This window comes from Dama dama, chromosome 17 (assembly GCF_033118175.1).
Source record: "Dama dama isolate Ldn47 chromosome 17, ASM3311817v1, whole genome shotgun sequence".
NCBI lineage: Eukaryota > Metazoa > Chordata > Mammalia > Artiodactyla > Cervidae > Dama > Dama dama.
The window spans coordinates 22352089-22375477 of NC_083697.1; the positions used below are offsets into that span (position 1 = coordinate 22352089).

Genomic DNA, 23389 nt, shown 5'->3' on the forward strand with positions numbered 1-23389 from the left:
TATTACTAGAGGAATATGATATTTTCATCAGGTTTTAATGACAGAAACAAAAGTAGTGTGCTAAGGAGTTCACAAGTCATTTAATGAATTGGTGCTATCAGTTCCAAGTGAAATTAATGTGCTAGCTACAATACATAACTCTGCAATACCCTCCTTCTTCTTATAATGCCTTTAATAATCCAAAGTTAAAGTGTCAGAGAGAAACATAAAGCATTGCTAGGATACTTGTTTTCATAATTTCATTATTGGGAATAATAAAAAGCCATGAACAAATGAAAACAATTTGATCCTTATTATCAAAATCAAGAATGATTATCATCAAGTACTAAATTTATCTTAGGTTAGAAAACCACAGCATGAAATATGAATATGAAAACAGATTTCTACTAGGACTGAGTCATTTTTGCTAATATTCACAAACATTTTCAACGATTTTTGTCAGGATGACGTGATTTCTAATGCAAGACCATATTCTTCATCACAGAATATAATTTATTCTAGTAATTTAGATTATGTTTCTACTAATTATTATTAATAATCAAAGCTTTTAAGCTTATAGCATCTACTCATGAGGATCAAAGTATTTGCTCACTCCATCATTAGGCACAGAGAAATTATCACTGAGTCAGGAGGCCAGCCAGAAGAGACCTATTTATTTTTCAGTATCTACCCATTCCCTCAGATTGCCTTCAGATTATAAAAGTTACTAAAAGTAAGATTGGATACAGAACTAGATCTTCTGGGTGTGGTTTTACTAAAGACTGAGGGGCACGGGTTCTGAGCGAGTGTGGTGGGAGCACTTCCGAGTTCCAGGGCGTCCTTGAATGCTCTCTTCAGGTTGACACATAACCCACCAGAACCCTCATGGGGACAAAGGCAAAGCAAAGGCAGCCAGGGCGGCATTTATCAGTTGTTAACAACAAAAATGTAAATACCAACTATTAGGATATAGAGGGAGAGAAGTGGAAGCCCAGTGTGACAATATGTAACACTTTTAAAATTTAGAAACATAACATTGATGCTTCCCATCTATTTGGCATAAAATAAAAGTTTCAAGAAATTCTCTCAGTTTAATTCCCAGACTGTACCAGTAGTAACATCAAGTTATTAAAGTCAGAGGGAAAATCACCCAATTCCTTAAATCTTATATTTACCGCTGACAGCTGGGGTGTGTGTGAAATATTCAGAAAGAGTGTAATACACATATTTCGTACACATAATACACAAATACAGATTTACATATGTGCGTGTGTGCTCAGTCATGTCAGACTCTTTGCGACCCCTTGGACTGTAAGCCCACGAGGCTCCTCTGTCCATCTCCAGGAAAGAATACTGGAGTGGGTTGCTACTGCCTCCTCCAGAGACTCTTCCCTGACCCAGGCACGGAATCCGAGTTTCCTGCATCTCCTGCACTGGCAGGCGGATTCTTTATCTCTGCACCATGTGGGAAGCCCAGATTTACATATATAAATTACATATATTTTTCATTATGGAAAAGTTTAATTATAGAAAAATCTCAATATAAATTTTCTGAATTCACTAAAAGTTATGGGCTGCAATATCACATCTCTGCAGAAAAACAGTTTGACTTCCCTGGCAGGTGAACAGGGTGTCAATGCCAAAATATATACAGAGACCACCACTGAGGCAGTACCCTTCATAATTCGGGGAACATTCAGGGAAGCGATTTTTCAAAAAACTGTGTCCATTCTTCCCAAGGTGAGACAGCGGAGTAGAGTCTAGAAGAATCAAAGGCATTTCTTTTACTTTCTGAAGTGACTGGAGTCTTTCAGATATCAACATCAGGAACTAGTTTCTGTGAACAATTTGTCACATGGAACAATAATTTCACTTTCTTAACCAGACTTTATGGAATTTGCTACGGAGTCAGCCATTTTGCTTGAGGTTCAGCACTATTTGACATAAAGTATATTGGAGGCAAGAAAGAGATTGGTCAGTCCTAAGACCACATGAACCCTGAGTACAGATCTCATTATAAAAGCCATCTGTCATCCATAAAAACACACCATGTAAAACAACAGTTAGCTTAAGAGGGTCTCACTGAACAACTATCTCTCTTCATGGTTTATAAACCACCCACCACTATACGGTCCATTACCCCCAGTTCCCTGGGAGTCTCAAAATTTTATCCCATAGGATACTTGCTTCTAAAAGCAATTTAACTTTCAGGTGAGCCCTCAAAGACAGGACTAGCAACTTTGACAGAGAGGAAATGTTACCATAACAGAGGGGATGCCCAAGTGGAAAAGTCCCTTTTGTTGAATGGTTCACTGCTCTTTAAAAGAAAAACATTAGGGTGTGTAGCTGACTATATAAATATTAGGAGTCTTTCAATACCTCTAAGAAGAGCAAATTATTTGAGAAAATAATATACTAAAAAACCAGAGCCCCAAGCAAGTGCTGAATTCTCCTTTTTCAGGATGTTTTCTGCTTGCAGAGCTGAGATGGGTAAATGGCTGGCAGTGAGTCAGCTGATTCTGGCTTCTGGTGTCTATGAAGCCAACTCCCCAGCCACCCTCCTACCACCCCTCCCCATGCTGGAATGCTGATAGTGAGAAGATACTGCTCTTGCAGGGGGGTTCGGGAAGCAGAAATGGACTATAATTAACAATTTTAAAAGTTCTCATTCAGCTCAAGAAATACTGACTTTTTAAAGTAATACTTTAAAATCCTTGAAAGTGATTCAAAATGCCAGAAGTCCAGACATCCTCCCCAACCTGTCTAGCCCTGCCAAGTTCTCCCAGCGGCCCCCAAAATCAACATTACAAATCAGGAATTAGCTGAAGAGTTAAAGAGAACCACCTGTGTTCTCACCTACATTGCATTGTGAATAATAAAAAAGGATTTATTCCAGATGCTATTAAATTAAGAAAACTTGGACCATTTCATTCTCGACCCCATCATCAATCTAATCAGGAAAGGAAACTCACCAGCCTGATTGAACCAAATGATTTCTCGAAGCTCTAATGAAAACACAGTTAAGTAGAGATTTTTTTTTTGGAATCAAGTCCCTCCCCTTGGATCCAAACCACACACCAACCTACCAGGGCAAATCTGTCCAGGCTCAGACAACTTGCCAGCACATGTGCAAGTATAGTTTCCCTCCATATTTGTGCAGGTGCATTTTCCCCACAGCTGTGCACGCCCAGGCGGCACGCATCAATATCTGCCAGGAAAAAGGAGTAGGAAAGAGAAAAGTGAGGTGCAGAGGAGATCAGAGGCTCATATAGTAATTGAAAACCCAATATTCTGGAAAAGGAGCATCTTCAATTTGTGTCATGATGCATGTTATCAGAGCCCTGTACATTTTTAGATTCAAAAATTCTATTATCCATTTTGGAAAGAGAGATGAACTGGGTCCCTGGGGTGCATACCCATGCAGGTAAACTGCTGATGTCAGGCTGGAAGCTTCCCTACTGTTTGGAAGGAAAGGAAACTTCCCAGCACAAATAGCTCCGTGGGAAAGTTGGAGATGGTAAACTATCTCTAGGTAAAAATTTACAAGTTCACATCCTATTAAATAAAACATTTTTGCTTTTTTAACACAGATATAAATGAAATCATCTCTTTCTTTCCCAACTACCCATCTTTTCTATTCTCAGTTATCACCACCGTAACCTTTAGGTCCTTCCTCTCTTCAATTTCCCATTCCTGTGACAGGAGTAGCCTCCCTACATTTCCCATATCCCATCTCTCCTCCACTCCTCTCCTAAACATCAGTGCCACATTGATCTTCCCCAACCACATCTCCCACCATTGCACCACTGACTCAAATGCCTAACAAAACATACTCATGCCCCCAGGTTCACCCACAATAATACTTCCTCCATGAAGTCCTTCCCAATACCTCAAACATGTATTTCTAAACTCCCAATTCATTTTTAGTTCTCTTATGATGCACATCTTTCTTCACTACTTATCACAGCTGCATTGATTTTAGATTATATTCTAAAGGTGGGGGACAGTGCAGAGAACAAGAACAAGCTCAGCATTTCTATGTGGCCTGAGGACTCCATGCCAATCAGGCAGGCTGGGCCATAACACTCTGCTACATGAAAGGAGGTAGGTGAGTAATAGAGTGGGAATCCAGAGCATACTGACTTTAAACATCCAAGAAAGTGTACCTTCCTTTTTCTTCAAAGTAAATGAAATATAATGCCTGTTTGTCTAAATTATCTATGAGCCTGTTTAATTAGAGCAGTGACATTTTCCTGACTGACAGCCAAATATGTGCTTAAAAGAGCATTTACAGATGTTTGTGGACTCCACAAAACTAATCTGATAAAGGTCTGATTTAAATCAACCAGATCGAGAAAATTGGTAGTTATGACTGATACTTCATCTTTAACCTCAACATGTGGGGAGAAAGCAATGCCATTTCAGTTTGTTATCACGGCATCTGCCCCTCACCGTGAAAAGATTTTCATGTTTTCAGAAGGAAAAGAAAACACTGGAAGAGACGTTTTAAAGCCCCATAAAACCTGAGATAACTATTTTATTGGGCCAGGATGGCTTCAAGTCAGGTCTTCACTTGTACAGTGACGCTGTGCTACTGACACTTGGAATGGTAAATGACATCCAGTAAGTGAACTCCCAACCCAACCAGCCACACCCAGACCTTGGCAGAGGATGGCGATTATGACAGAGGTCTTAATCATTCGCTGCTTATATTTAAATGTCAGTGGCTTGAACTTATCAAGAGCCAGCCAGTGAACCCTTTCATAGAATCTTCACGCACAGCAGTGACCTCCAACAAACCCATGTCAGCTCTGAAGTTCACCACAGTTCAGCTGCCAAATTCAGTGACAAAGAAAATGCTGCCCGGTTCCCCCCCACCCCCGCCCCCGATGGCTCAAAGTACGGAGTATTGATCAGGTACTGATGTCACTCAACCCCCAGAGAAAGAATTAGAAAGGCAGAGGGGAAAACAGCCTCTGCAGAGTATAGGCGCTAAGTTGTGCGGTCATGGCCAAAGGGCACGGACTTGACTATTTACCAAGAACTGAAACATGTCAGTTTGAACAGATCACACAACTCCCCTTTTAGACTTAACATGTATCACCACAGTTATATCCTGTCTTTTCTCAAACCACCACACCCAGCGTTCAGTGATTCTCCAAGGCTTGCCCCCACCCACTTCCCTCCACACACAGCTTTCTTACCCAGACAGTGGATTCCATCTCCCTGGTAGCCTTCTGAGCACCAGCAGACTTAGCCACCTTCTGTATTTGACACAGTTGGAGGACGTGGGAGGGCAAACTAAGAGACCCATTTCACATTCATCTACATCTGTGGGCAAAACGATGAGCTAGTGAAATATGTACGCGATCCTGGTGTAAATGACTATAGTAGGAAAGTGAAAGCGTTAGTCGCTCAGTTGTGTCTGACTCTTTGTGAGCCCATGGACTGTAGCCTGCCAGGCTCCTCTGTCCATGGAATTCTCCAAGCAAGAATACTGGAGTGGGTAGCCATTCCCTTCTCCAGGGGATCTTTTCAACCCAGTGATCGAACCCAGGTCTCCTATATTGCAGGCAGATTCTTTACTGTCTGAGCCAGCCAGGGAAGCCCATAGTAGGAAAGAATGGTATAACCTTACATACACACATCTAGCCATTGACAGGTACTGTTTGCAAACATAATGCAAGCCCTGCATTTGGACATAAAGTTCATTTCTGAATCAATTTTCACAGATTTCTCAGTGTTTGACTAGCTAAGTATGTGTAAGTAAATCACTTTGTGCCAGAGTTTCAAACCATAAGAACATTTACAATGGCCATCAAAATGAAAGAGAAACCTATAGAGCCTGGGTGGGAGGGGAGTGTGGGGGAGAATGGACACGTATATATGCATGGCTGAGCTTCTCTGCTGCTGTGCCCCTAGAACTATCACAACATTGTCAGCTGGCTACACTCCAACATAAAATTAAAAATTAAAAAAAGAAACCTATCCAGCAAAACCTATTTAATAAATTAAAACCTATGATCTAAGCCTTGGAGGGGGAAAGTTGTTTTTATTGGAGTTGGGGAGTTTATAAATTTGACTTGAACTCACATTCATGCTTCTAAAGCTAATTATGAACTCTTCTCCTTAATATCAGCTATATATATTATGGAATTCTAATATAAACTCAGTGTATTAGAGCATATACTTTATGTTTCATTTTTCTATTCAAGTATCCACTACCTTTTAGCTAATATCAAATAATCTACTCACACCTGAGGATAACATAATCCTTCTGGAGATTTTGAGTCAATACAATCTGAGAGAATCTTTTTTATTCACTATTTTCCAGATATGTGTATTTGGATTTTGCTCTTACCAGAACATTGTTTTCCATCTCCGGCAAAGCCTTTCAAACACTGACATGTGACATCCTCTCCCTCTGAAATGCACTCAGCCTGTGTACTGTATCCCAGTGGCATCACAGTCTTCATTATCTGCAAACAGAGAGAACCCTATTAGATTATTTTCAGATCTCAGAGGAAAAAAATGGACTTTAATGCTTTGCATTCTACAGAACATTCTAGAACTTCCTTTGTCAAGTTCTGGGGCAGGTTAGCCTCCAAACAGAAACACCATGTTGATCTGTAATCTGTATCTATATCAAAGGATCCACAAGCCATATGTTTCTGTTTACATGCTCTCAACAAATCTTTAGTCTTAAAGAATTATGTGGTGTTCAAAACCCTTCTGTGAACTTATTTATAATTTTTTAAAGAATTTGCAAATTTGAACTATAACATTTCTAGGAGTAAATGGACTCAAATTTTTTAAATTGTATTGCTTTATTTGAGAATTCCCAACCATCATGAAGGGGTCAACATATTCTTATCTCCCAAAGATAATATGTAGCAAGTAGGTCTATGTACCAACATAGCAAAGAGATTTGATCATAAAAAGATTTACTGTCAATTTACTAAAATTATGTTTCATATATAATAGAACATGTATGTCAAAATGTACATTTTACAATCAAGATTTACGCCGTGACTTGCAAACCTCTAGGCGCTTTTACAGAGTCATGAACCATACAAACTAAATGCTGTAAATGGATCATTTCATTTCATACTCCACTGAAATGCAAATGCCCCAGGGAACAGAGTTGCCTGTTGAACCATAAACATGAGCAAGTTGTTTTTTTTTTTTTTTTTTCCTTTAGCTACTTATGTATGAAATCATTCTCCAAATGCCTCCTCTCTATTGTAGTTGGGGGTATCTGACATACCACAGCAGGATATAAACTATCTTCTGTCTTTTCACTGGTAAACTTGCTCATCTGAGTATAGAAGAGGTCAAGAACCCTCCAAAGTGGCAAATAAATTAAAGAAAGTTAAATGATCTAAGTAGGACTCAAGCCCCACGTGAATGCAGACATCGGGTAATTGCATTTGACTTGCTTAGCTATTTGAGCAAAAAGATTTCTTTTGTGGGAACACATGCCTTTCATGCTTGTTTGGTCACCTCCTGTCACTCGTGACTCTTTGAGATGGATAAGTACAGCCTAAATCAATTATCCATTGGATTCATCATTTATTTGGAAGACTAGCTCCCAAATCACAAGGCTGTTCAGAACGTATGGTGGAGAGCATCCAATTACCCAAGACATTTTAAGTCACTAGTGGAATTAGAATATGATTCAGGAATTATTTGATAACTTGCAATCCCCCAGGCAATGAAAAGCAATCGACATGCGTTTGCAGTTGGGGGGTAGGCCATAGCCAAAGTTCTTTTTGCCACCCACTGGCTCCAGAAGGAGCGAATGCCTATGCTCCACGTGCCTCCTCTCTAAAATACAACGACAGTTTCTGTCCAGTCTACTTCACATGGTTGTTTTAAGAATTTGAAGAAAAAGTGATTAAAAAAAAAAAAACTTTTGAGAATTTTGAAACATACATATCTAGATAAGGATGATAAAGGAGTAGAGCATTGTGGTGGCCTATATCAGAATTAGCCTTATCACACTAGAAAAGACTCTGTGGTCAGTTAGTAAAACTAACAAAATTAATTCATTGCAAAATGCCTACTATGTGTCAGATCCTCATGAGGGCCAAAAATACAGTGGTGGAGGATATAGACAAGAGTTCTGCTTTCTTACATGATTAATTACCGAAGTATATGTGTAATGAGCACAATCAAAAATAATACTGGGTTCCAAGAGGGCTGAAACAGCTCTCGCATTGCCTGGTCAGGAGACTAGGGAAGTCTTTCTGAGAAAGAGCATATTATGTTGAGATATGAAGGATTCACAGGACTTGGTGGAGAGGGGGTTAGAAAGAGCACTGTAAGTCAAGAAAACAACAGCTGCACGTTACAGCAAGGCCTATGTAATGGAAGAAGGCCGTCGAAAGGGGGGATAGAAGGGCACAAACTAAGGCTGATGAGGTGGATACAAGTTAGTTTCTCTAGGGCTCAACAGGCTACATTAAGAATTTCACATTTTAGTCAGGAATTTAGAAGATTTTGTGATTTTAATAAATTTGACAATGAAACTTTCTATGATTGAATCACTTTGCCATGTGGTACACAGATCTACTTGCCACATATCATTATGTGTCTTTGGGGAATAAAAACATATTGACCTAAAATCTAATATAAAGTTTTCAAACTCTTTTTATTATAACTACTTGCTTGAAATGAAAATTTCACTACAAAACATAAGTAAGACCTCTTAACCTCTCACAGGTACAACTAAAACTTCACAGGTTAAGACAAAATAGAATACAGTCCAAGGAAGGAAAGATGAGGCAATTCACCAGGACAATTTCATTCATTCTGCAGGAGGCAAAGTACAGTCTCCAGGTATGAAGCCAAACGTAGCCTATTATATGTGTATTCCAAATCTCTGGCCATTTTGTCACTCACTCATTCCACACATGTGACCTAGTTTACCATCTGTCATTCACCTTGGTTTTTGAGTCCCCCAAACATTAGGCTTTCAAAATATCTTCTATCAACTTAGAGGAAGGTTCTCTATACTGCCAATATTTATTATCTATACTGTTTTATCCTCTTATATTGTTTGTCTCTGTAGCAGACTGTGACTTTGGAGGCTGGGGCTGCATTTAGCTCAGCATGCTATCACCAGCTCGTAGCACAGCATGTGGCAAATAAATAGTCACCAGATGAATAATATTCCTAACATAACTATGTTTCCAGTACTTCTTTTCTTGACATGAATTACTGATAACTACTCAGTCATAATTTTAAAAATCTTTGGTCAAGTCATTAACTTAATAATATAGCTTAGTTTCAGTTTTCAAATCTGTAAAATGATAGATTGTGATAAGGGTCAAATTACAGAATACATTTAAAGAATCTGGTAAACTCTAAAGCTCTGTAAAAAACTGTTACTAAAAATATTCACCTCTTTGTATTATATAAAAAACCACACTGATAAATTCCTATAAAGAGGGGTAAGAGGTTCCAGGGCCTTGTTAACTATAGTTTGCCAACCACAAAAGTTGTGGTTGAGTGTATATAAGGTCCTAATATGGAGTTCTCCAATTGATTTTTAAGCCACATACTGTGTTAAAATTAAGACTTACTCAGAAATACAAATACATATGTGTTTCAAAGCAGAGCTGCACTGACTGAATGGCAGAGACCTAGCATGAAGAAGAGGTGGGGTTTGCAGGAGCTTTAGGGCTGAGCTAAGCCCTGTTTGAAAATCACTAGCATCATGAGTGAACAGAGTATTAAAGAATTAGGTTCCCTAAAGTTGTTACATAATGAATATATTCTTTACCATCTTGGTGATAAGTGTACAATAGAGAAGAATAAAATCTAACATTTGTTGTTTGTGAACTTCCTGGAGCAGCTGAAGCAACCAACCTACCACGCCCGAGGTCAGGGGTGGTGGTCGAGAGGAGCAACCCCACATCCAAGATCAGGAGGGGCATGAGGAGAAACCCCTCGTCCAAGGTAAGGAGCAGCAGCTGTGCTTTGCTGGAGCAGCCGTGAAGAGATAGCCCACGTCCCAAGGTAAGAGAAACCCAAGTAAGACGGTAGGTGTTGCGAGAGGGCATCAGAGCGCAGACACACTAAAACCATAATCACAGAAAACTAGCCGATCTGATCACATGGGCCATAACCTTGTCTAACTCAGTGAAACTAAGCCATGCCGTGTGGGGCCACCCAAGACGGTCGGGTCATGGTGGAGAGGTCTGACGGAATGTGGTCCACTGGAGAAGGGAATGGCAAACCACTTCAGTATTCTTGCCTTGAGAACCCCATGAACAGTATGAGAAGGCAAAATGATAGGATACTGAAAGAGGAACTCCCCAGGTCGGTAGGTGCCTAATATGCTACTGGAGATCAGTGGAGAAATAACTCCAGAAAGAATAAAGGGATGGAGCCAAAGCAAAAACAATACCCAGTTGTGGATGTGATGGAGATAGAAGCAAGGCCCGATGCTGTACAGAGCCATATTGCATAGGAACCTGGAATGTTAGGTCCATGAATCAAGGCAAATTGGAAGTGGTCAAACAGGAGATGGCAAGAGTGAACATCGACATTCTATGAATCAGCGAACTAAAATGGACTGGAATGGGTGAATTTAACTCAGATGATTATTATATCTATTACTGTGGGCAGGAATCCTTTAGAAGAAATGGAGCAGCAATCACGGTCAACAAAAAAGTCCAAAATGCAGTACTTGGATGCAATCCCAAAAATGATAGAATGATCTCTGTTCATTTCCAAGGCAAACCATTCAATATCACGGTAATCCATGGCTGTGCCCCAACCTGTAAAGCTGAAGAAGCTGAAGTTGAATGGTTCTATGAAGACCTACAAGAACTTATAGAACTAACAACCAAAAAAGATGTCCTTTTCATTATAGGGGACTGGAATGCAAAAGTAGGAAGAGAAACACCTGGAGTAACAGGCAATTTTGGCCTTAGAGTACAGAATGAAGCAGGGCAAATGCTAATAGAGTTCTGCCGAGAGAACGCAATGGTCATAGCAAACACCCTCTTCCAACAACACAAGAGAAGACTACACATGGACATTACCAGATGGTTGACACCAAAATCAGGTTGATTATACTCTTTGCAGCCAAAGATGGAGAAGCTCTATACAGTCAGCAAAAACAAGACTGGGAGCTGACTGTGGCTCAGATCATGAACTTATTGCCAAATTCAGACTCAAATTGAAGAAAGTGGAGAAAACCACTAGACCATTCAGGTATGACCTAAATCAAATCCCTTATGATTATACAGTGGAAGTGAGAAATAGATTTAAGGGACTAGATCTGATAGACAGAGTGCCTGATGAACTATGGACAGAGGTTCGGGACATTGTACAGGAGAAAGGGATCAAGACCATCCCCATGAAAAAGGAATGCAAAAAAGCAAAATGACCATCTGACGAGGCCTTACAAATAGCTGTGAAAAGAAGAGAAGTGAAAAGCAAAGGAGAAAAGGAAAGATATTCCCATCTGAATGCAGAGTTCCAAAGAATAGCAAGGAGAGATAAGAAAGCCTTCCTCAGTGATCAATGCAAAGAAATAGAGGAAAACAACAGAATGGGAAAGATTAGAGATTCTTCAAGAAAATTAGAGATACCAAGGGAACATTTCAAGCAAAGATGGGCTCGATAAAGGACAGAAATGGTATGGACCTAACAGAAGCAGAAGATATTAAGAAGAGGTGGCAAGAATACACAGAAAAACTGTACAAAAAAGACCTTCATAACCCAGATAATCATGATGGTGTGATCACTCACCTAGAGCCAGATATCCTGGAATGTGAAGTCAAGTGGGCTGTAAGAAGCATCACTATGAACAAAGCTAGTGGAGGTGATGGAATTCCAGTTGAGCTATTTCAAATCCTGAAAGATAATGCTGTGAAAGTGCTGCACTCAATATGCCAGCAAATTTGGAAAACTCAGCAGTGGCCACAGGACTGGAAAAGGTCAGTTTTCATTCTAATCCCAAAGAAAGGCAATCCCAAAGAATGCTCAAACTACCACACAATTGCACTCATCTCATACACTATTAAAGTAATGCTTAATATTCTCCAAGCCAGGCTTCAGCAATACCTGAACCGTGAACTTTCAGATGTTCAAGCTGGTTTTAGAAAAGGCAGAGGAACCAGAGATCAAATTGCCAACATCCGCTGGATCATCAAAAAAGCAAGAGTTCCAGAAGAACATCTATTTCTGCTTTATTGACTATCCCAAAGCTGTTGACTGTGTGGATCACAATAAACTGTGGAAAATTCTGAAAGAGATGGGAATACCAGACCATCTGACCTGCCTCTTGAGAAACCTGTATGCAGGTCAGGAAGCAACAGTTAGAACTGGATGTGGAACAACAGACTGGCTCCAAGTAGGAAAAGGAGTATGTCAAGGCTGTATATTGTCACCCTGCTTATTTAACTTATATGCAGAGTACATCAAGAGAAATGCTATGCTGGTTGAAGCACAAGCTGGAATCAAGATTGCCGGGAGAAATATCAATAACCTCAGATATGCAAATGACACCACCCTTATGGCAGAAAGTGAAGAAGAACTAAAAAGCCTCTTGATGAAAGTGAAGGAGGAAAGTGAAAAAGTTGGCTTAAAGCTCAACATTCAGAAAACTAAGGTCATGGCATCTGGTCCCATCACCTCATGGGAAGTAGATGGGGAAACAGTGGAAACAGTGTCAGACTTTATTTTTTTGGGCTCCAAGGTCACTGCAGATGGTGATTGCAGCCATGAAATTAAAAGACGCTTACTCCTTGGAAGGAAAGTTATGACCAATCTAGACAGCATATTAAAAAGCAGAGACATTACTTTGCCAACAAAGGTCCATCTGGTCAAGGCTATGGTTTTTCCAGTGGTCATGTATGGATGTGAGAGTTGGACTATGAAGAAAGCTGAGCACCGAAAAATTGATGCTCTTGAACTGTGGTGTTGGAGAAGACCCTTGAGAGTCCCTTGGACTGCAAGGAGATCCAACCAGTCCATCCTAAAGGAGATCAGTCCTGGGTGTTCATTGGAAGGACTGATGCTGAAGCTGAAACTCCAATACTTTGGCCACCTGATGCGAAGAGCTGACTCATTGGAAAAGACCCTGATACCGGGAGGGACTGAGGGCAGGAGGAGAAGGGGACGACAGAGGATGAGATGGCTGGATGGCATCACCAACTCGATGGACATGAGTTTGAGTAAACTCCGGGAGTTGGTGATGGCAAGGAGTCCTGGCGTGCTGTGATTCATGGGGTCACAAAGAGCACCCCTGAGGACACCACTGAGCAACTGAACTGAACTGAACCATCTGCTTTTCACAATGATGGAAGTAAAGCTAAATGGGTCAAATACCAAAAATACTATGCATGGATGAGGATCCACTCAAATCTGTTCTGGCCTATTTTTCACTTTTGCCTCCAAGTTAGATTTCTTTTAAAAAAAGAAGTTCATCAACTCTCATCAAGTAAAGTTCATGTCCAGTCTAATATGGAGCCATGTAATATGGCAAACCATTGGGAAGAGAAGGACCAAAGTTTGAGTCCAAAGTCTGGCATCACTCACTTTGCATAGATTTAGTCAACATTAAGTTAGAGAGATCATTCAGGATTTTGAACGAGTAGGAGGAAACTGTTGGAACCAAAGCTGTATCCAAGATCTCCTGATTCATACCCAACACCATGATTTCAGCCACTAGCAGGAGTTGAGACTCTGTCATGTTACCTTCAAGCTCTCTGCTGCTGGCTGAGACGTCCAATGGTGTGACTCCATTACTCCGATTTGCTCCACTACCTATGGAAGGCCAATAGATACAGCTAATTTACCATCTGTGATTTAAGAAATGTTTGAGTTAATTTATATTTATGGCTGCTTGTTGGCTATGAGTTCAGACTCATACTTAAGAGTAGGAGGATTCAGAGAAGCTCGCAGGATCTAGCTTAGAAAACCTTCCCCGCCACACCACACCCTCTCAGCTTCCCTCCATGTGATTGAGGGTGGGGAGAGCCAGGAAGAAAGACAGGACTCTTAGGTACTGGCATAAATGGTAAAAGTAGAATACCAATATCCTCATGCACATAATCAGGTCATGATCACTGTTTGCCATTATTGAGGACACATTGACCTCCCCAACCTGCCTTCATATATATACTCTCTCCTTCAGGCTGCTTTAGACATTTATTTTAGCCTGACTTTGCCAGTATTTAGAAATGTGGAAGAGCATATATTAACCATAACTTAGCATAGGCATGGGACCTAAGCAACTCCCCAGAACACAGGAGAAATGGATCCCCTAAAACACTGTGTGTTCTCTAAGTGTGGTCCATGGATCCCTGGGGTCTCATTGCATGCCACCTAGAAGGTCAAAACTGTTTTCATAAAAGGCAGATAACTCCATTATTATTTTCACTGTGTTGACCAATGGGGCAAAAGCAATGATGGGTGAAAGTGTGCTGCCTTAGCGTGAATCAAGTCATGCTTCTAGTGGCATCTCTACTGTGGTCAGGTTCTTCACTGCCACACACACACACACGCACGCACACACACACTCCAGTTTCACCTTTAAAAAACCATGATGGAGCAGTAAAATTATTAATTTTTAACAATCTTGACTATGGACTACTTGCTGTTTAATACCCTGTATAATGAAATGGGACGCACACATAAAAGCACACACACTGAACTCATGATGTCTATCTGTGAACTCAGATGTTTGAGCTAAAACTAGCCTCTTTTTTTCCACTGAACATGATTTTTACCTGAAAGAATGTTTGATAAACTGTGTCAGTAACACTTGAGGATTTGGCATTTTTTCAAAAATGAAAGAAGCGATGCTGTCTCTTCAAGGAAAATTAGCTCACAGTGCTTGTTGCCAATAATAAGATTGGAGTTTTCAAGTGAAAATTCTACAAAATTTTCCACAAAAAGTTTTTGACAAAATCCAGACACTCAAAAACTTTTCTGATGAGTTTGACGATAATAACTCATGAACATTATTATAGGTATATTAGTATGACATTCAGAAGATGTGCATAACTCAATCAATCAGTATTTTTAAATGACCAAAACACAACAAAATCATGCATAGCAAAAGATTCATGCAAAATATAAAACAAGAACACTGGGTTTTAATATAGCAGAGGACAAGAAGTTCACTGATATGACTTTAGATTCAACATTGCAACAGGCTCTAAGAAACTACCATCTGTCTGGTTCTGAAATAATATCAAAAGAAGATACACCAAAAGGGCATCTGAAAAGGCTATTAAGCAATCTTTCCTTTTCCAGCTCCATGTCTGTCTGAGGCCAGATTTTCTTTAGACTCCAACCAAAACAACACAGCAACAGCTTTAACAGAGAGGCAGATGGGAGAATCTGGCTGCCCTCTATGAAGTCAGACATTAAAAATATAAATGTAAAACAATGCCATGCTTCTCACTACATATTTTTGTTTTGAAAAATTGAGATTTCCTTTTTATAAAACATGTTCACATATAATAGATTACTGTAACTTTAATAGATATTAGATTTTTAGTTTTAATTTCTAATGTCATAAATCTTAATAGATAAAACCTACACAAAAAACCTTCAGTTTTTCAATCATTTTAAAAGCATAAAAAGGTCCTGAAATCAAAAAAATTGAGAATTGTTATCCTAAGGCAACAATTAATAGATCTGAAAATCCAAAATATCCAGTTCTGGTCCATGGATAAATTAATCCGTTTGCTGTCAATCTGTCATCTAACATATATCATGCTTATTGGATAAATAGGAATTTTATAAACATCTAAAATAAAATTTAGGTTCTCTCTTATTAAATGTCTGTCAAGAGATGAATCCAAATACACCTTACTTGTCTGGATGCACATTCAAGGGAAGTAAATTAGAACCTCTGGTTACATGTCATATCAGATCTATTCTTCCTTGAAGTCATGTTTAGTTTTTTAAAATGTGGATCACAAGCCTTGTCAGTCTGGATTGACAAGATACACTTGTTTGGTATCCTCAATTTATTTATTATAAAGGACTTTTCTTTTCATATTAAGACAGTCATGTGGGGGGGGGGGAGTTGAATATGACTGCCTTTAAAATAGAGGCCATAAATTTTCTGGACAAAATGTCTTTGAACATTCCCTGAGTTGGTAAAATCCTGGCGTTTATTTCCAAGAGTAAGCTGTGTGTGCGTACCTAATCAGTCGTGTCCAATTCTTTGTGACCCACCAGGCTCCTCTGTCCTTGGGATTTCCCAGGCAAGAATATTGGAGTGGGGTGCCATTTCCTACTCCAGGGGATCTTGTAGACCCAGAGATCGAACCTGGGTCTCTTACATCATAAATGGGGGGCTGAAGCATTGGAAGACTTTGAATGTTATTTATGTTCATTAATTTTACAGTTGAAAGTGAAAGTTAAAATCATTCAGGTGTGTCCAACTCTTTGTGACCCCATGGACTATAGTCCACCAGGCTCCTCTGTCCATGGGATTCTCCAGGCAAGAAGACTGGAGTGGGTTGCCATGCCTTCCTCCCAGGGAATCTTCCAGACCCAGGGACTGAATCTGGGTCTCCTACAGTCTGAATCATCAGGGAAGGGAGGCCAGTTGAATTTAATTTGTAATGAGGAGCCCAAACTCATCAGAGAGAGAGGGGGAAAAAAGACAGTTGGTATCCCTAAAAGTAAGGGAGCTTTTAATAACACAAAATATTAAAAATCACCACAAGCACAGGAATCAATATAGAATAATATTCCTGAGCCAAAGTGAGATATTTCGGCTGCACAGGTTGCCACACTATCTGTCAACATCCATGGCTCTCTATTTGGCCATGACACGTTTTTCCATCTGGAGCTTTCACAAAACCTGCACGACACAGGCGTTGAGCAGTTCCAAACCTCTCTTTGCAAATATGTTCACAGCCTCCATTTCGATGGAAGCAGGGATCTGCTCCTAGCAGGGAGAAGACGTGCATTCACAGATGGGCTTGCAGATGAAAAGGTTGCCGCTGATGCAAACTACAGCATATAGCTTGGGGGAGAGACACTGTATCTAAGTAGAGTTTATATCAAGAGCTATTTCAGGAGAGTTCCTATAAAGAGCCACTGGTTCTCAGATAAGCTCAGAAAGTTATTACCTTATGAGTACTTATTGAATTTAGCCAGTACTTTTGTTCGAGAAGCTATTTGGGAAGATAGGAATCCTATTTCCTGACTCATCATCCAGTCCAACTGACAAAGGGTGATTCAGAAAGAAGAGTTACAATGGAAACTAAGTGGCCTTTCCATTTTGCTTTACCTACTGCTGGCCGAAGCTTACTCACCGGCATCCTCAGAAGGTGGGGAGAGGCCCAAAGTAGGTAGAAGCTTCCACTTCCAGTTTCTAAACTGCTCCCCCATCATTGCTGCTCCTGGACTTTGAGCCTTTAACCTGAGTCTTTGAAAAGGAGCAAGTAAGTAAACACTAATTAGAAGAAAAGATGAGCTTGAAGGAATAAAGCCCAAATTCATTACTAGACTGTCTTAGTTTAAACAAAATTCAAGTCTCAGGAAATCTTAACATCTACCCAAATTAGTGAGAATTGCAACACCCCCCTCCCTGCCCTGCCATCAAGCAATTTAAACAGTTGCAGATGCCAAAGAAAGACCAGTGTACCTGGTTTTGCCAGTGGATGAACTACAACCAGAGGTGAGGGCTTCAGCATGCTGCCTTGGAGATATACACTATTTTTGCCAGTCCTCTTGTTCATCCTTGTTATCGATGGCATAGTCCAATCAGAGAACCACACGTGATCCTCAAACACAGCCACAGCAAATGGGTGACCTGGGAGCAGTCAAATCCATCACAAACATCTTGTTTTTATCATAAGTATTTTTCAAAGGACAAAGAATACCCAATTCCTACACTAAATCAATTCTTTAATAAGCTGCTAAGGAATGTAATGAGCCACCTACATCAAGGAGAACCCACACGATGAGGAAACCTGTTAGAAGGGGAGCCTGGTGGTGTGAAGTCCTAGCAAAGCCTGTTGTCACTCAGCATTCAGAAAGTGAGAGAATGTGGGTGATTGACATAATACCACCAAGAAGGAGACCTGGGAAGGAATGTTTCCGTGTTCAGTGATTCTATCACTATTTTTAGGCTAAACAGCTTGACTGTGTAAGTTATTTTCTTTCTGTTAGTTGTAGGTTCCTTGTCTTTTTTTTTCCAGAATTTTTTTTTTTTTTTACTGATTTACATAACGACCAGTAATGATTTAAAACTGGCACTCCTTTTAATAAAGAAGAAGTTGCTCTTAGGACTATATATCTGCCTACCCTGTGAAAATACATTCCTCTTAAGCTAAGTTAGTACCAATTGGAAGCCAGCTTTCCCTTTGCAATATTGTGAGAAGTATTTTGACTCTTAACTGGAGCTGAAATGGGAAGATATGGTTTACAAAAAGTAATATAAAGTAATAAGGCATTTTTATTTTCTTTAAAAAAAATTTTTTTAGGTTCCTTGTCTTTTGAATGGCAGTAATAAGTAGTAAACTAAATTCTTAGGTTTTTGTAAAAGTTTTTAAAAATCTAAGGTGACTGAATAACGGTCTCCTCAAATTCCCATCTCCAACACATTTCCATGCACTAAACCCCTACTTCCTTTCCTACTCTAGGACCTTGTTCTGTCAATTACCCCTTTCATTTATTCACTCTCTTCATCTCTCCAGCTTCTTTCCTTTAGCTGATTAGTATCTCCAGGTCTCTTCTATCTTAATTCCCTCATCCCCTTGACCTCTCTTCTTTTCGTCTCTCTCCTACCCCTTGCAGCCAAGTTCCTTGGAAGTCATTTATTATCTGCTGCTTCCATATTCTTGGCTCTAATCAACCCCCAAGCGGGCTCTTCCCATCTTACCTCAACTAAACCCACCTCTCCACGCCACTGAAACTGCTCTGATAAAATATTCCAGTGTTTAGTAAGCTGGGAGATGTTTTAATATACTATCTCAGGTGGTTAGAGGCTACGGCTAACGACCCCTAGGTTTGGAAGCTTTTTATCACTGCACATACAGTCACATTTCCCAAGCCAGTCATTTTTGCAAATGAGCAATGGATTTAGTGGATTAGGATGAATGTCTCCCTCTAGTGGCAGGAAACACAAATGCTTTGTCCCGGTGAAATGAGTCTCCGCCCATCATTATTGATGGGGGCCCTTAAGATTCATTTTGATATCTAGCCTTTGCTCCAAATTAAAGCCATTAATGCAGGAAGGGAACTTTTTTTTTTTTTTGACAGTAACTGGGTAAATTTATTTTAGGAAGGGAACTTTTTACATAACTTTTGTTTTGTTTTGCTTACTGAGATAAAAAAAAATACCTAACACAAAATTTACCCTCTAAGCCTAAGACTTAACCACAGTTTCTGTAGGGTAAAACACATTCACGTTGCTGTACACCAATTTCCAGAATTTGTTTCTATCTTGTAAAACAGAAGATCTATACTCATTAGACAACTTCTCAGGCCCTGCCCGGCCAGTCCTTTGCAAACCCTATGTTACTTTCTGTTTCTGTAAGTGTGACTATCCTATTCAATAAATACCTTGCTGCTGCTGCTGCTGCTAAGTCACTTCAGTCGTGTCCGACTCTGTGTGATCCCATAGACGGCAGCCCACCAGGCTCCCCCGTCCCTGGGATTCTCCAGGCAAGAACACTGGAGTGGGTTGCCATTTCCTTCTCCAGTGCATGAAAGTGAAAAGGGAAAGTGAAGTCGCTCAGTCGTGTCTGACTCCATGGACTGTAGCCTACCAGGCTCCTCCGTCCATGGGATTTTCCAGGCAAGAGTACTGGAGTGGGTTGCCAATGCCTTCTCCAAATAAATACCTTAAGTCAAATCATACAATATTTGTCTTTTGTAACTGGCTTATTTCATTTAGCCAAATGTCCTCAAGGAAATGGCAACCCACTCCAGTATTCTTGCCTGCAGAATCCCATGGGCAGAGGAGCCTGGCAGGCTATAGTCCGTGGGGTTGCAAGAATTGGACACAACTTAGCAAATAAACAACCTCAAGGTTTATGTTGTAGTATGTGTCAGAATTAGCTATAGTTTTTTCATCACAAACCCCAAACTAGATATAATCGTCCTTATTTATTGTCTACAGGAGAGCCACAATTGTGTGTTAAATTAAGAATGAATTCCTTCAGTCTTTAAATGAAAAGCCCTGTATTGGTCGTTGAGATGCTACCATTTTTATACCGGCAGGTGGCACTATAATGATGAGAATGTTTGTTTAGATATTTTCATACCAAATTATTTGTATTTGTGAATGTATTTAATACATTTAATAGGATATTGCATTGGTCATAGATTAGAGCAATGCAAATTATTTATAAAATATCTGCTATACTTTTTGGCTTAGAATATGATGTCTTTACATTCTAGTTAGGAATTTTCAAATCCCTTTATATATCAAAGCTATAATTTTACATTTATTTGGAGACTCATTTTTTAACAATGTGTGTCTCCTTACTAGAACCGGTGACTTCATAGGAACCATATTGTACCCTCCACTGTATCTCTACTTCCTACAAGATTCTATAAATATCTGTTGGGCACATGGATAATAAAGCCTATGACTACATACATATGAAGTATGTCCATTTTTAAGAAGCTTGGAAGTAGGTAGAATTTTAAATTATATTTATCTTGATCTGTTTAATGTATAATACAAATCTAGAAATTCATTATCAAAGGGCAAAATTAAAACCTTATACAAATTATTAGTTTTGTTAGCTTTTTCCTAGAAGAGAGAGACCACGTTTTCTCACCTTCTCAACCAACCAGTTTCTAAATTCCTGAAGCATCTTCAACATCTCCCTGGCCTTTATTCTGACATCCAATCTGTTACTAAATCTGCTTTTCATTCACAGTGTTTTTTTTTTTTTAATACTCTAATCCTCCATTCTATTTTTAAATGGCAATGTTCTAGTTCAGGCTTCTATTAACTGTTGACTGAACAACTGTTGTAACCTCCTAACTCACTCCTTCTCTCCAAATTCCAATCCAACCCTTGTACTGTTACCTAAGTGGCCAATCTGATATACCAATTTTATCAGATACAGTTCCTGCTCAAGAATTATGCAATGGCTCTCCAGTACATTCCGAATGAATTTCAGTTAATGTATTCTGGCAGGACTAACATATAAAGACCAAATTTTGCAGCCTTATTTCAAATGATAATGTTTTATCAGCATTTATTTACCGCATGGTCCAGTTCAAATATTGTCAAAATGAATCCCCCACCGTTACATCATCTCATAACCATCTGTACTTCTAACAGACAGTATAATCTATAGTGTTTCAAAACTATTTATGAAAATACATGACACCCTATGCAAAAGCTGAAAATATAATAGAAGGGAAAATTTATTAATCTTTGCACAGAATGGCTAAAGGGAATGTTATCACTTGTGAAAATGACATTTTATAAAACATAGGAAATGATAACAACTGAAGAAGTTCTTTAAAAAGTTTTAAAGTGTTTAATATTTTCATTCTGCTTTTAAGAAATCTTGGCAAAGAGATGATAATGCAGCACTGTTTTTTTAATCTAATATTCCAATGTTAAAATAATCTTCATAGTTTATAAGCCCCTGGAGAAATCTGTTAGCCTGTTTGTTTCTATTCCTTTCTCACCATGTGTTTAAAGGTACGTGTGTGGGTATGGGGGTGGTGAGTGTATATGAGTGTGTGTGTGGGTGTTAACACTCATCAACACTCAATCAAGTTAAAGAAATCACCCATTTCAAAGCCTTACCAGGGCTTCCTTGGTGGCTCAGTGGTAAAGAATCCACCTGTAATGCAGAAGTCACAGGAAACACAGGTTCGATCCCTGGGTCAGAAAAACCCCCTGGAGGAGGGCATGGGAACCCACTCCAGTATTCTTGCCTGGAGAATCCCATGAACAGAGGAGCCTGGAGGGTTACAGTCCATGGGGATGCAGAGTCAGATACAACTGAAGTGACTTAGCATGCATGCATGCATACTGGCAAAAATATAATCAAAGCCTTACCTACATCCTTCCGGGCAAGTCTTTGACGTTTTGAAACATCCAGATTGGACATTTCTATCACAGACTGCTTGGCATCACACCAATACAACTTGTCAGTTAAGTAATCAATTGCTATTCCCCTGGGCCACACCAGATCCAAGCTAGCTATAATCAGTTGGCTACTGCCTTGAAGAGAAGAACTTTCAATTCGTGGATTAATTCCCATATCAGTCCAGAATAATCTCCTTTAATCAAGAAAACATATAACAAATAAAATTTGCAAGGAAAAAAATTCTTGTACTCTTTTATTATTAAAAACATCAATGTAAATCGCTTTAGGATAAACTAACGTGGTACACCAAGGAATACAGAAAACATAGCACTGTATGCTGGACAAATAATTTTCAAAATCAAAAAATTATCTTCTCTATGTACAACAACTCGGACAGAAAATGCTGAATTTAAGCTCTGATCATTAGATAAAGAGGAATTATTAGGTTTTAAAAATGTAGTATATTATATATTACAAATATACAAATACATCAAAAGTTTTTGAGTGCATATTCTTATTAGTATTTTACACTGCAAAAGACAATGGAATCTTGCTCGTCTGTCCCTTGGCTATACATATGTAAAATTCACTGTTTATGCAAAGTTACAACATAAAGGGGACTGCATATTTATTTATTATCCAGTTTTATATGATAAACTTGGTTAACTTGGTCAATTTTAAGTTCTGTGAGTCAGGTGCTGAGAGTTTTTTGAGTTCAATATCTTTTCACTGTTCTAGTCACATGGCTAGCTCCAAATTAATGATATATTTTCCATCAGTTTATTATTTCCCATAGACCATCATAACATTCTCATTGTAGATAAAATAGTGTTGGTTTTTATCTTCAATTTTTAACGAGGAAGGATTGTTTATTCTCTCAATTCTCTAAACATAAACCAACATTTGTCACCAATTCACAATTAACAACTAGAGCCTTCTAATCTTTCACAATTTCTCTTTCCTCTTCTCTAAATCTAGGTTCGACCTATCACTGCAACTCATGATTTTTCTAAAGAGAATTCATAAGCCATGCAATCCGAATACCACCCTCTCAGGGAATAGTATAGTTTTTAAAGAAAGCACAGTATAATGGGCTTATGCCACATTGATCAATGAATCACAACCCATTTCTTTTCAAAAAGAAATTGAATTTGCTTAAAATGAAGGGTTTTCTAAACAATAAAATTTTATACAAGTAAATCAAAAGACATTAAAAGGAGGAGGAAGTCATGCTAGCCATATAATTTCCAAACATTTGAACAAATCTCATGGGTTTTCTTGGTTTCTGATTCCACTGATTACCTGAGTTCTTAAGACAAATTTTGGACACTAGGACATCAAACATGAAGTGT

General features: G+C 39.2%; 1 protein-coding gene across 1 annotated transcript in view; it reads right to left on the minus strand.

Annotated features, from left to right (window-relative positions):
* Positions 1-23389, minus strand: part of EGF (epidermal growth factor) — a 96569-nt gene that overhangs the window by 13797 nt on the left and 59383 nt on the right. The window contains 11 exon segments of the mRNA XM_061164085.1: positions 1595-1739; positions 3066-3143; positions 3146-3187; positions 5184-5250; positions 5252-5310; positions 6341-6458; positions 7005-7011; positions 13650-13764; positions 16769-16912; positions 17615-17782; positions 22007-22230. Of these exon segments, the coding sequence (XP_061020068.1) occupies positions 1595-1739; positions 3066-3143; positions 3146-3187; positions 5184-5250; positions 5252-5310; positions 6341-6458; positions 7005-7011; positions 13650-13764; positions 16769-16912; positions 17615-17782; positions 22007-22230 (1167 nt within the window).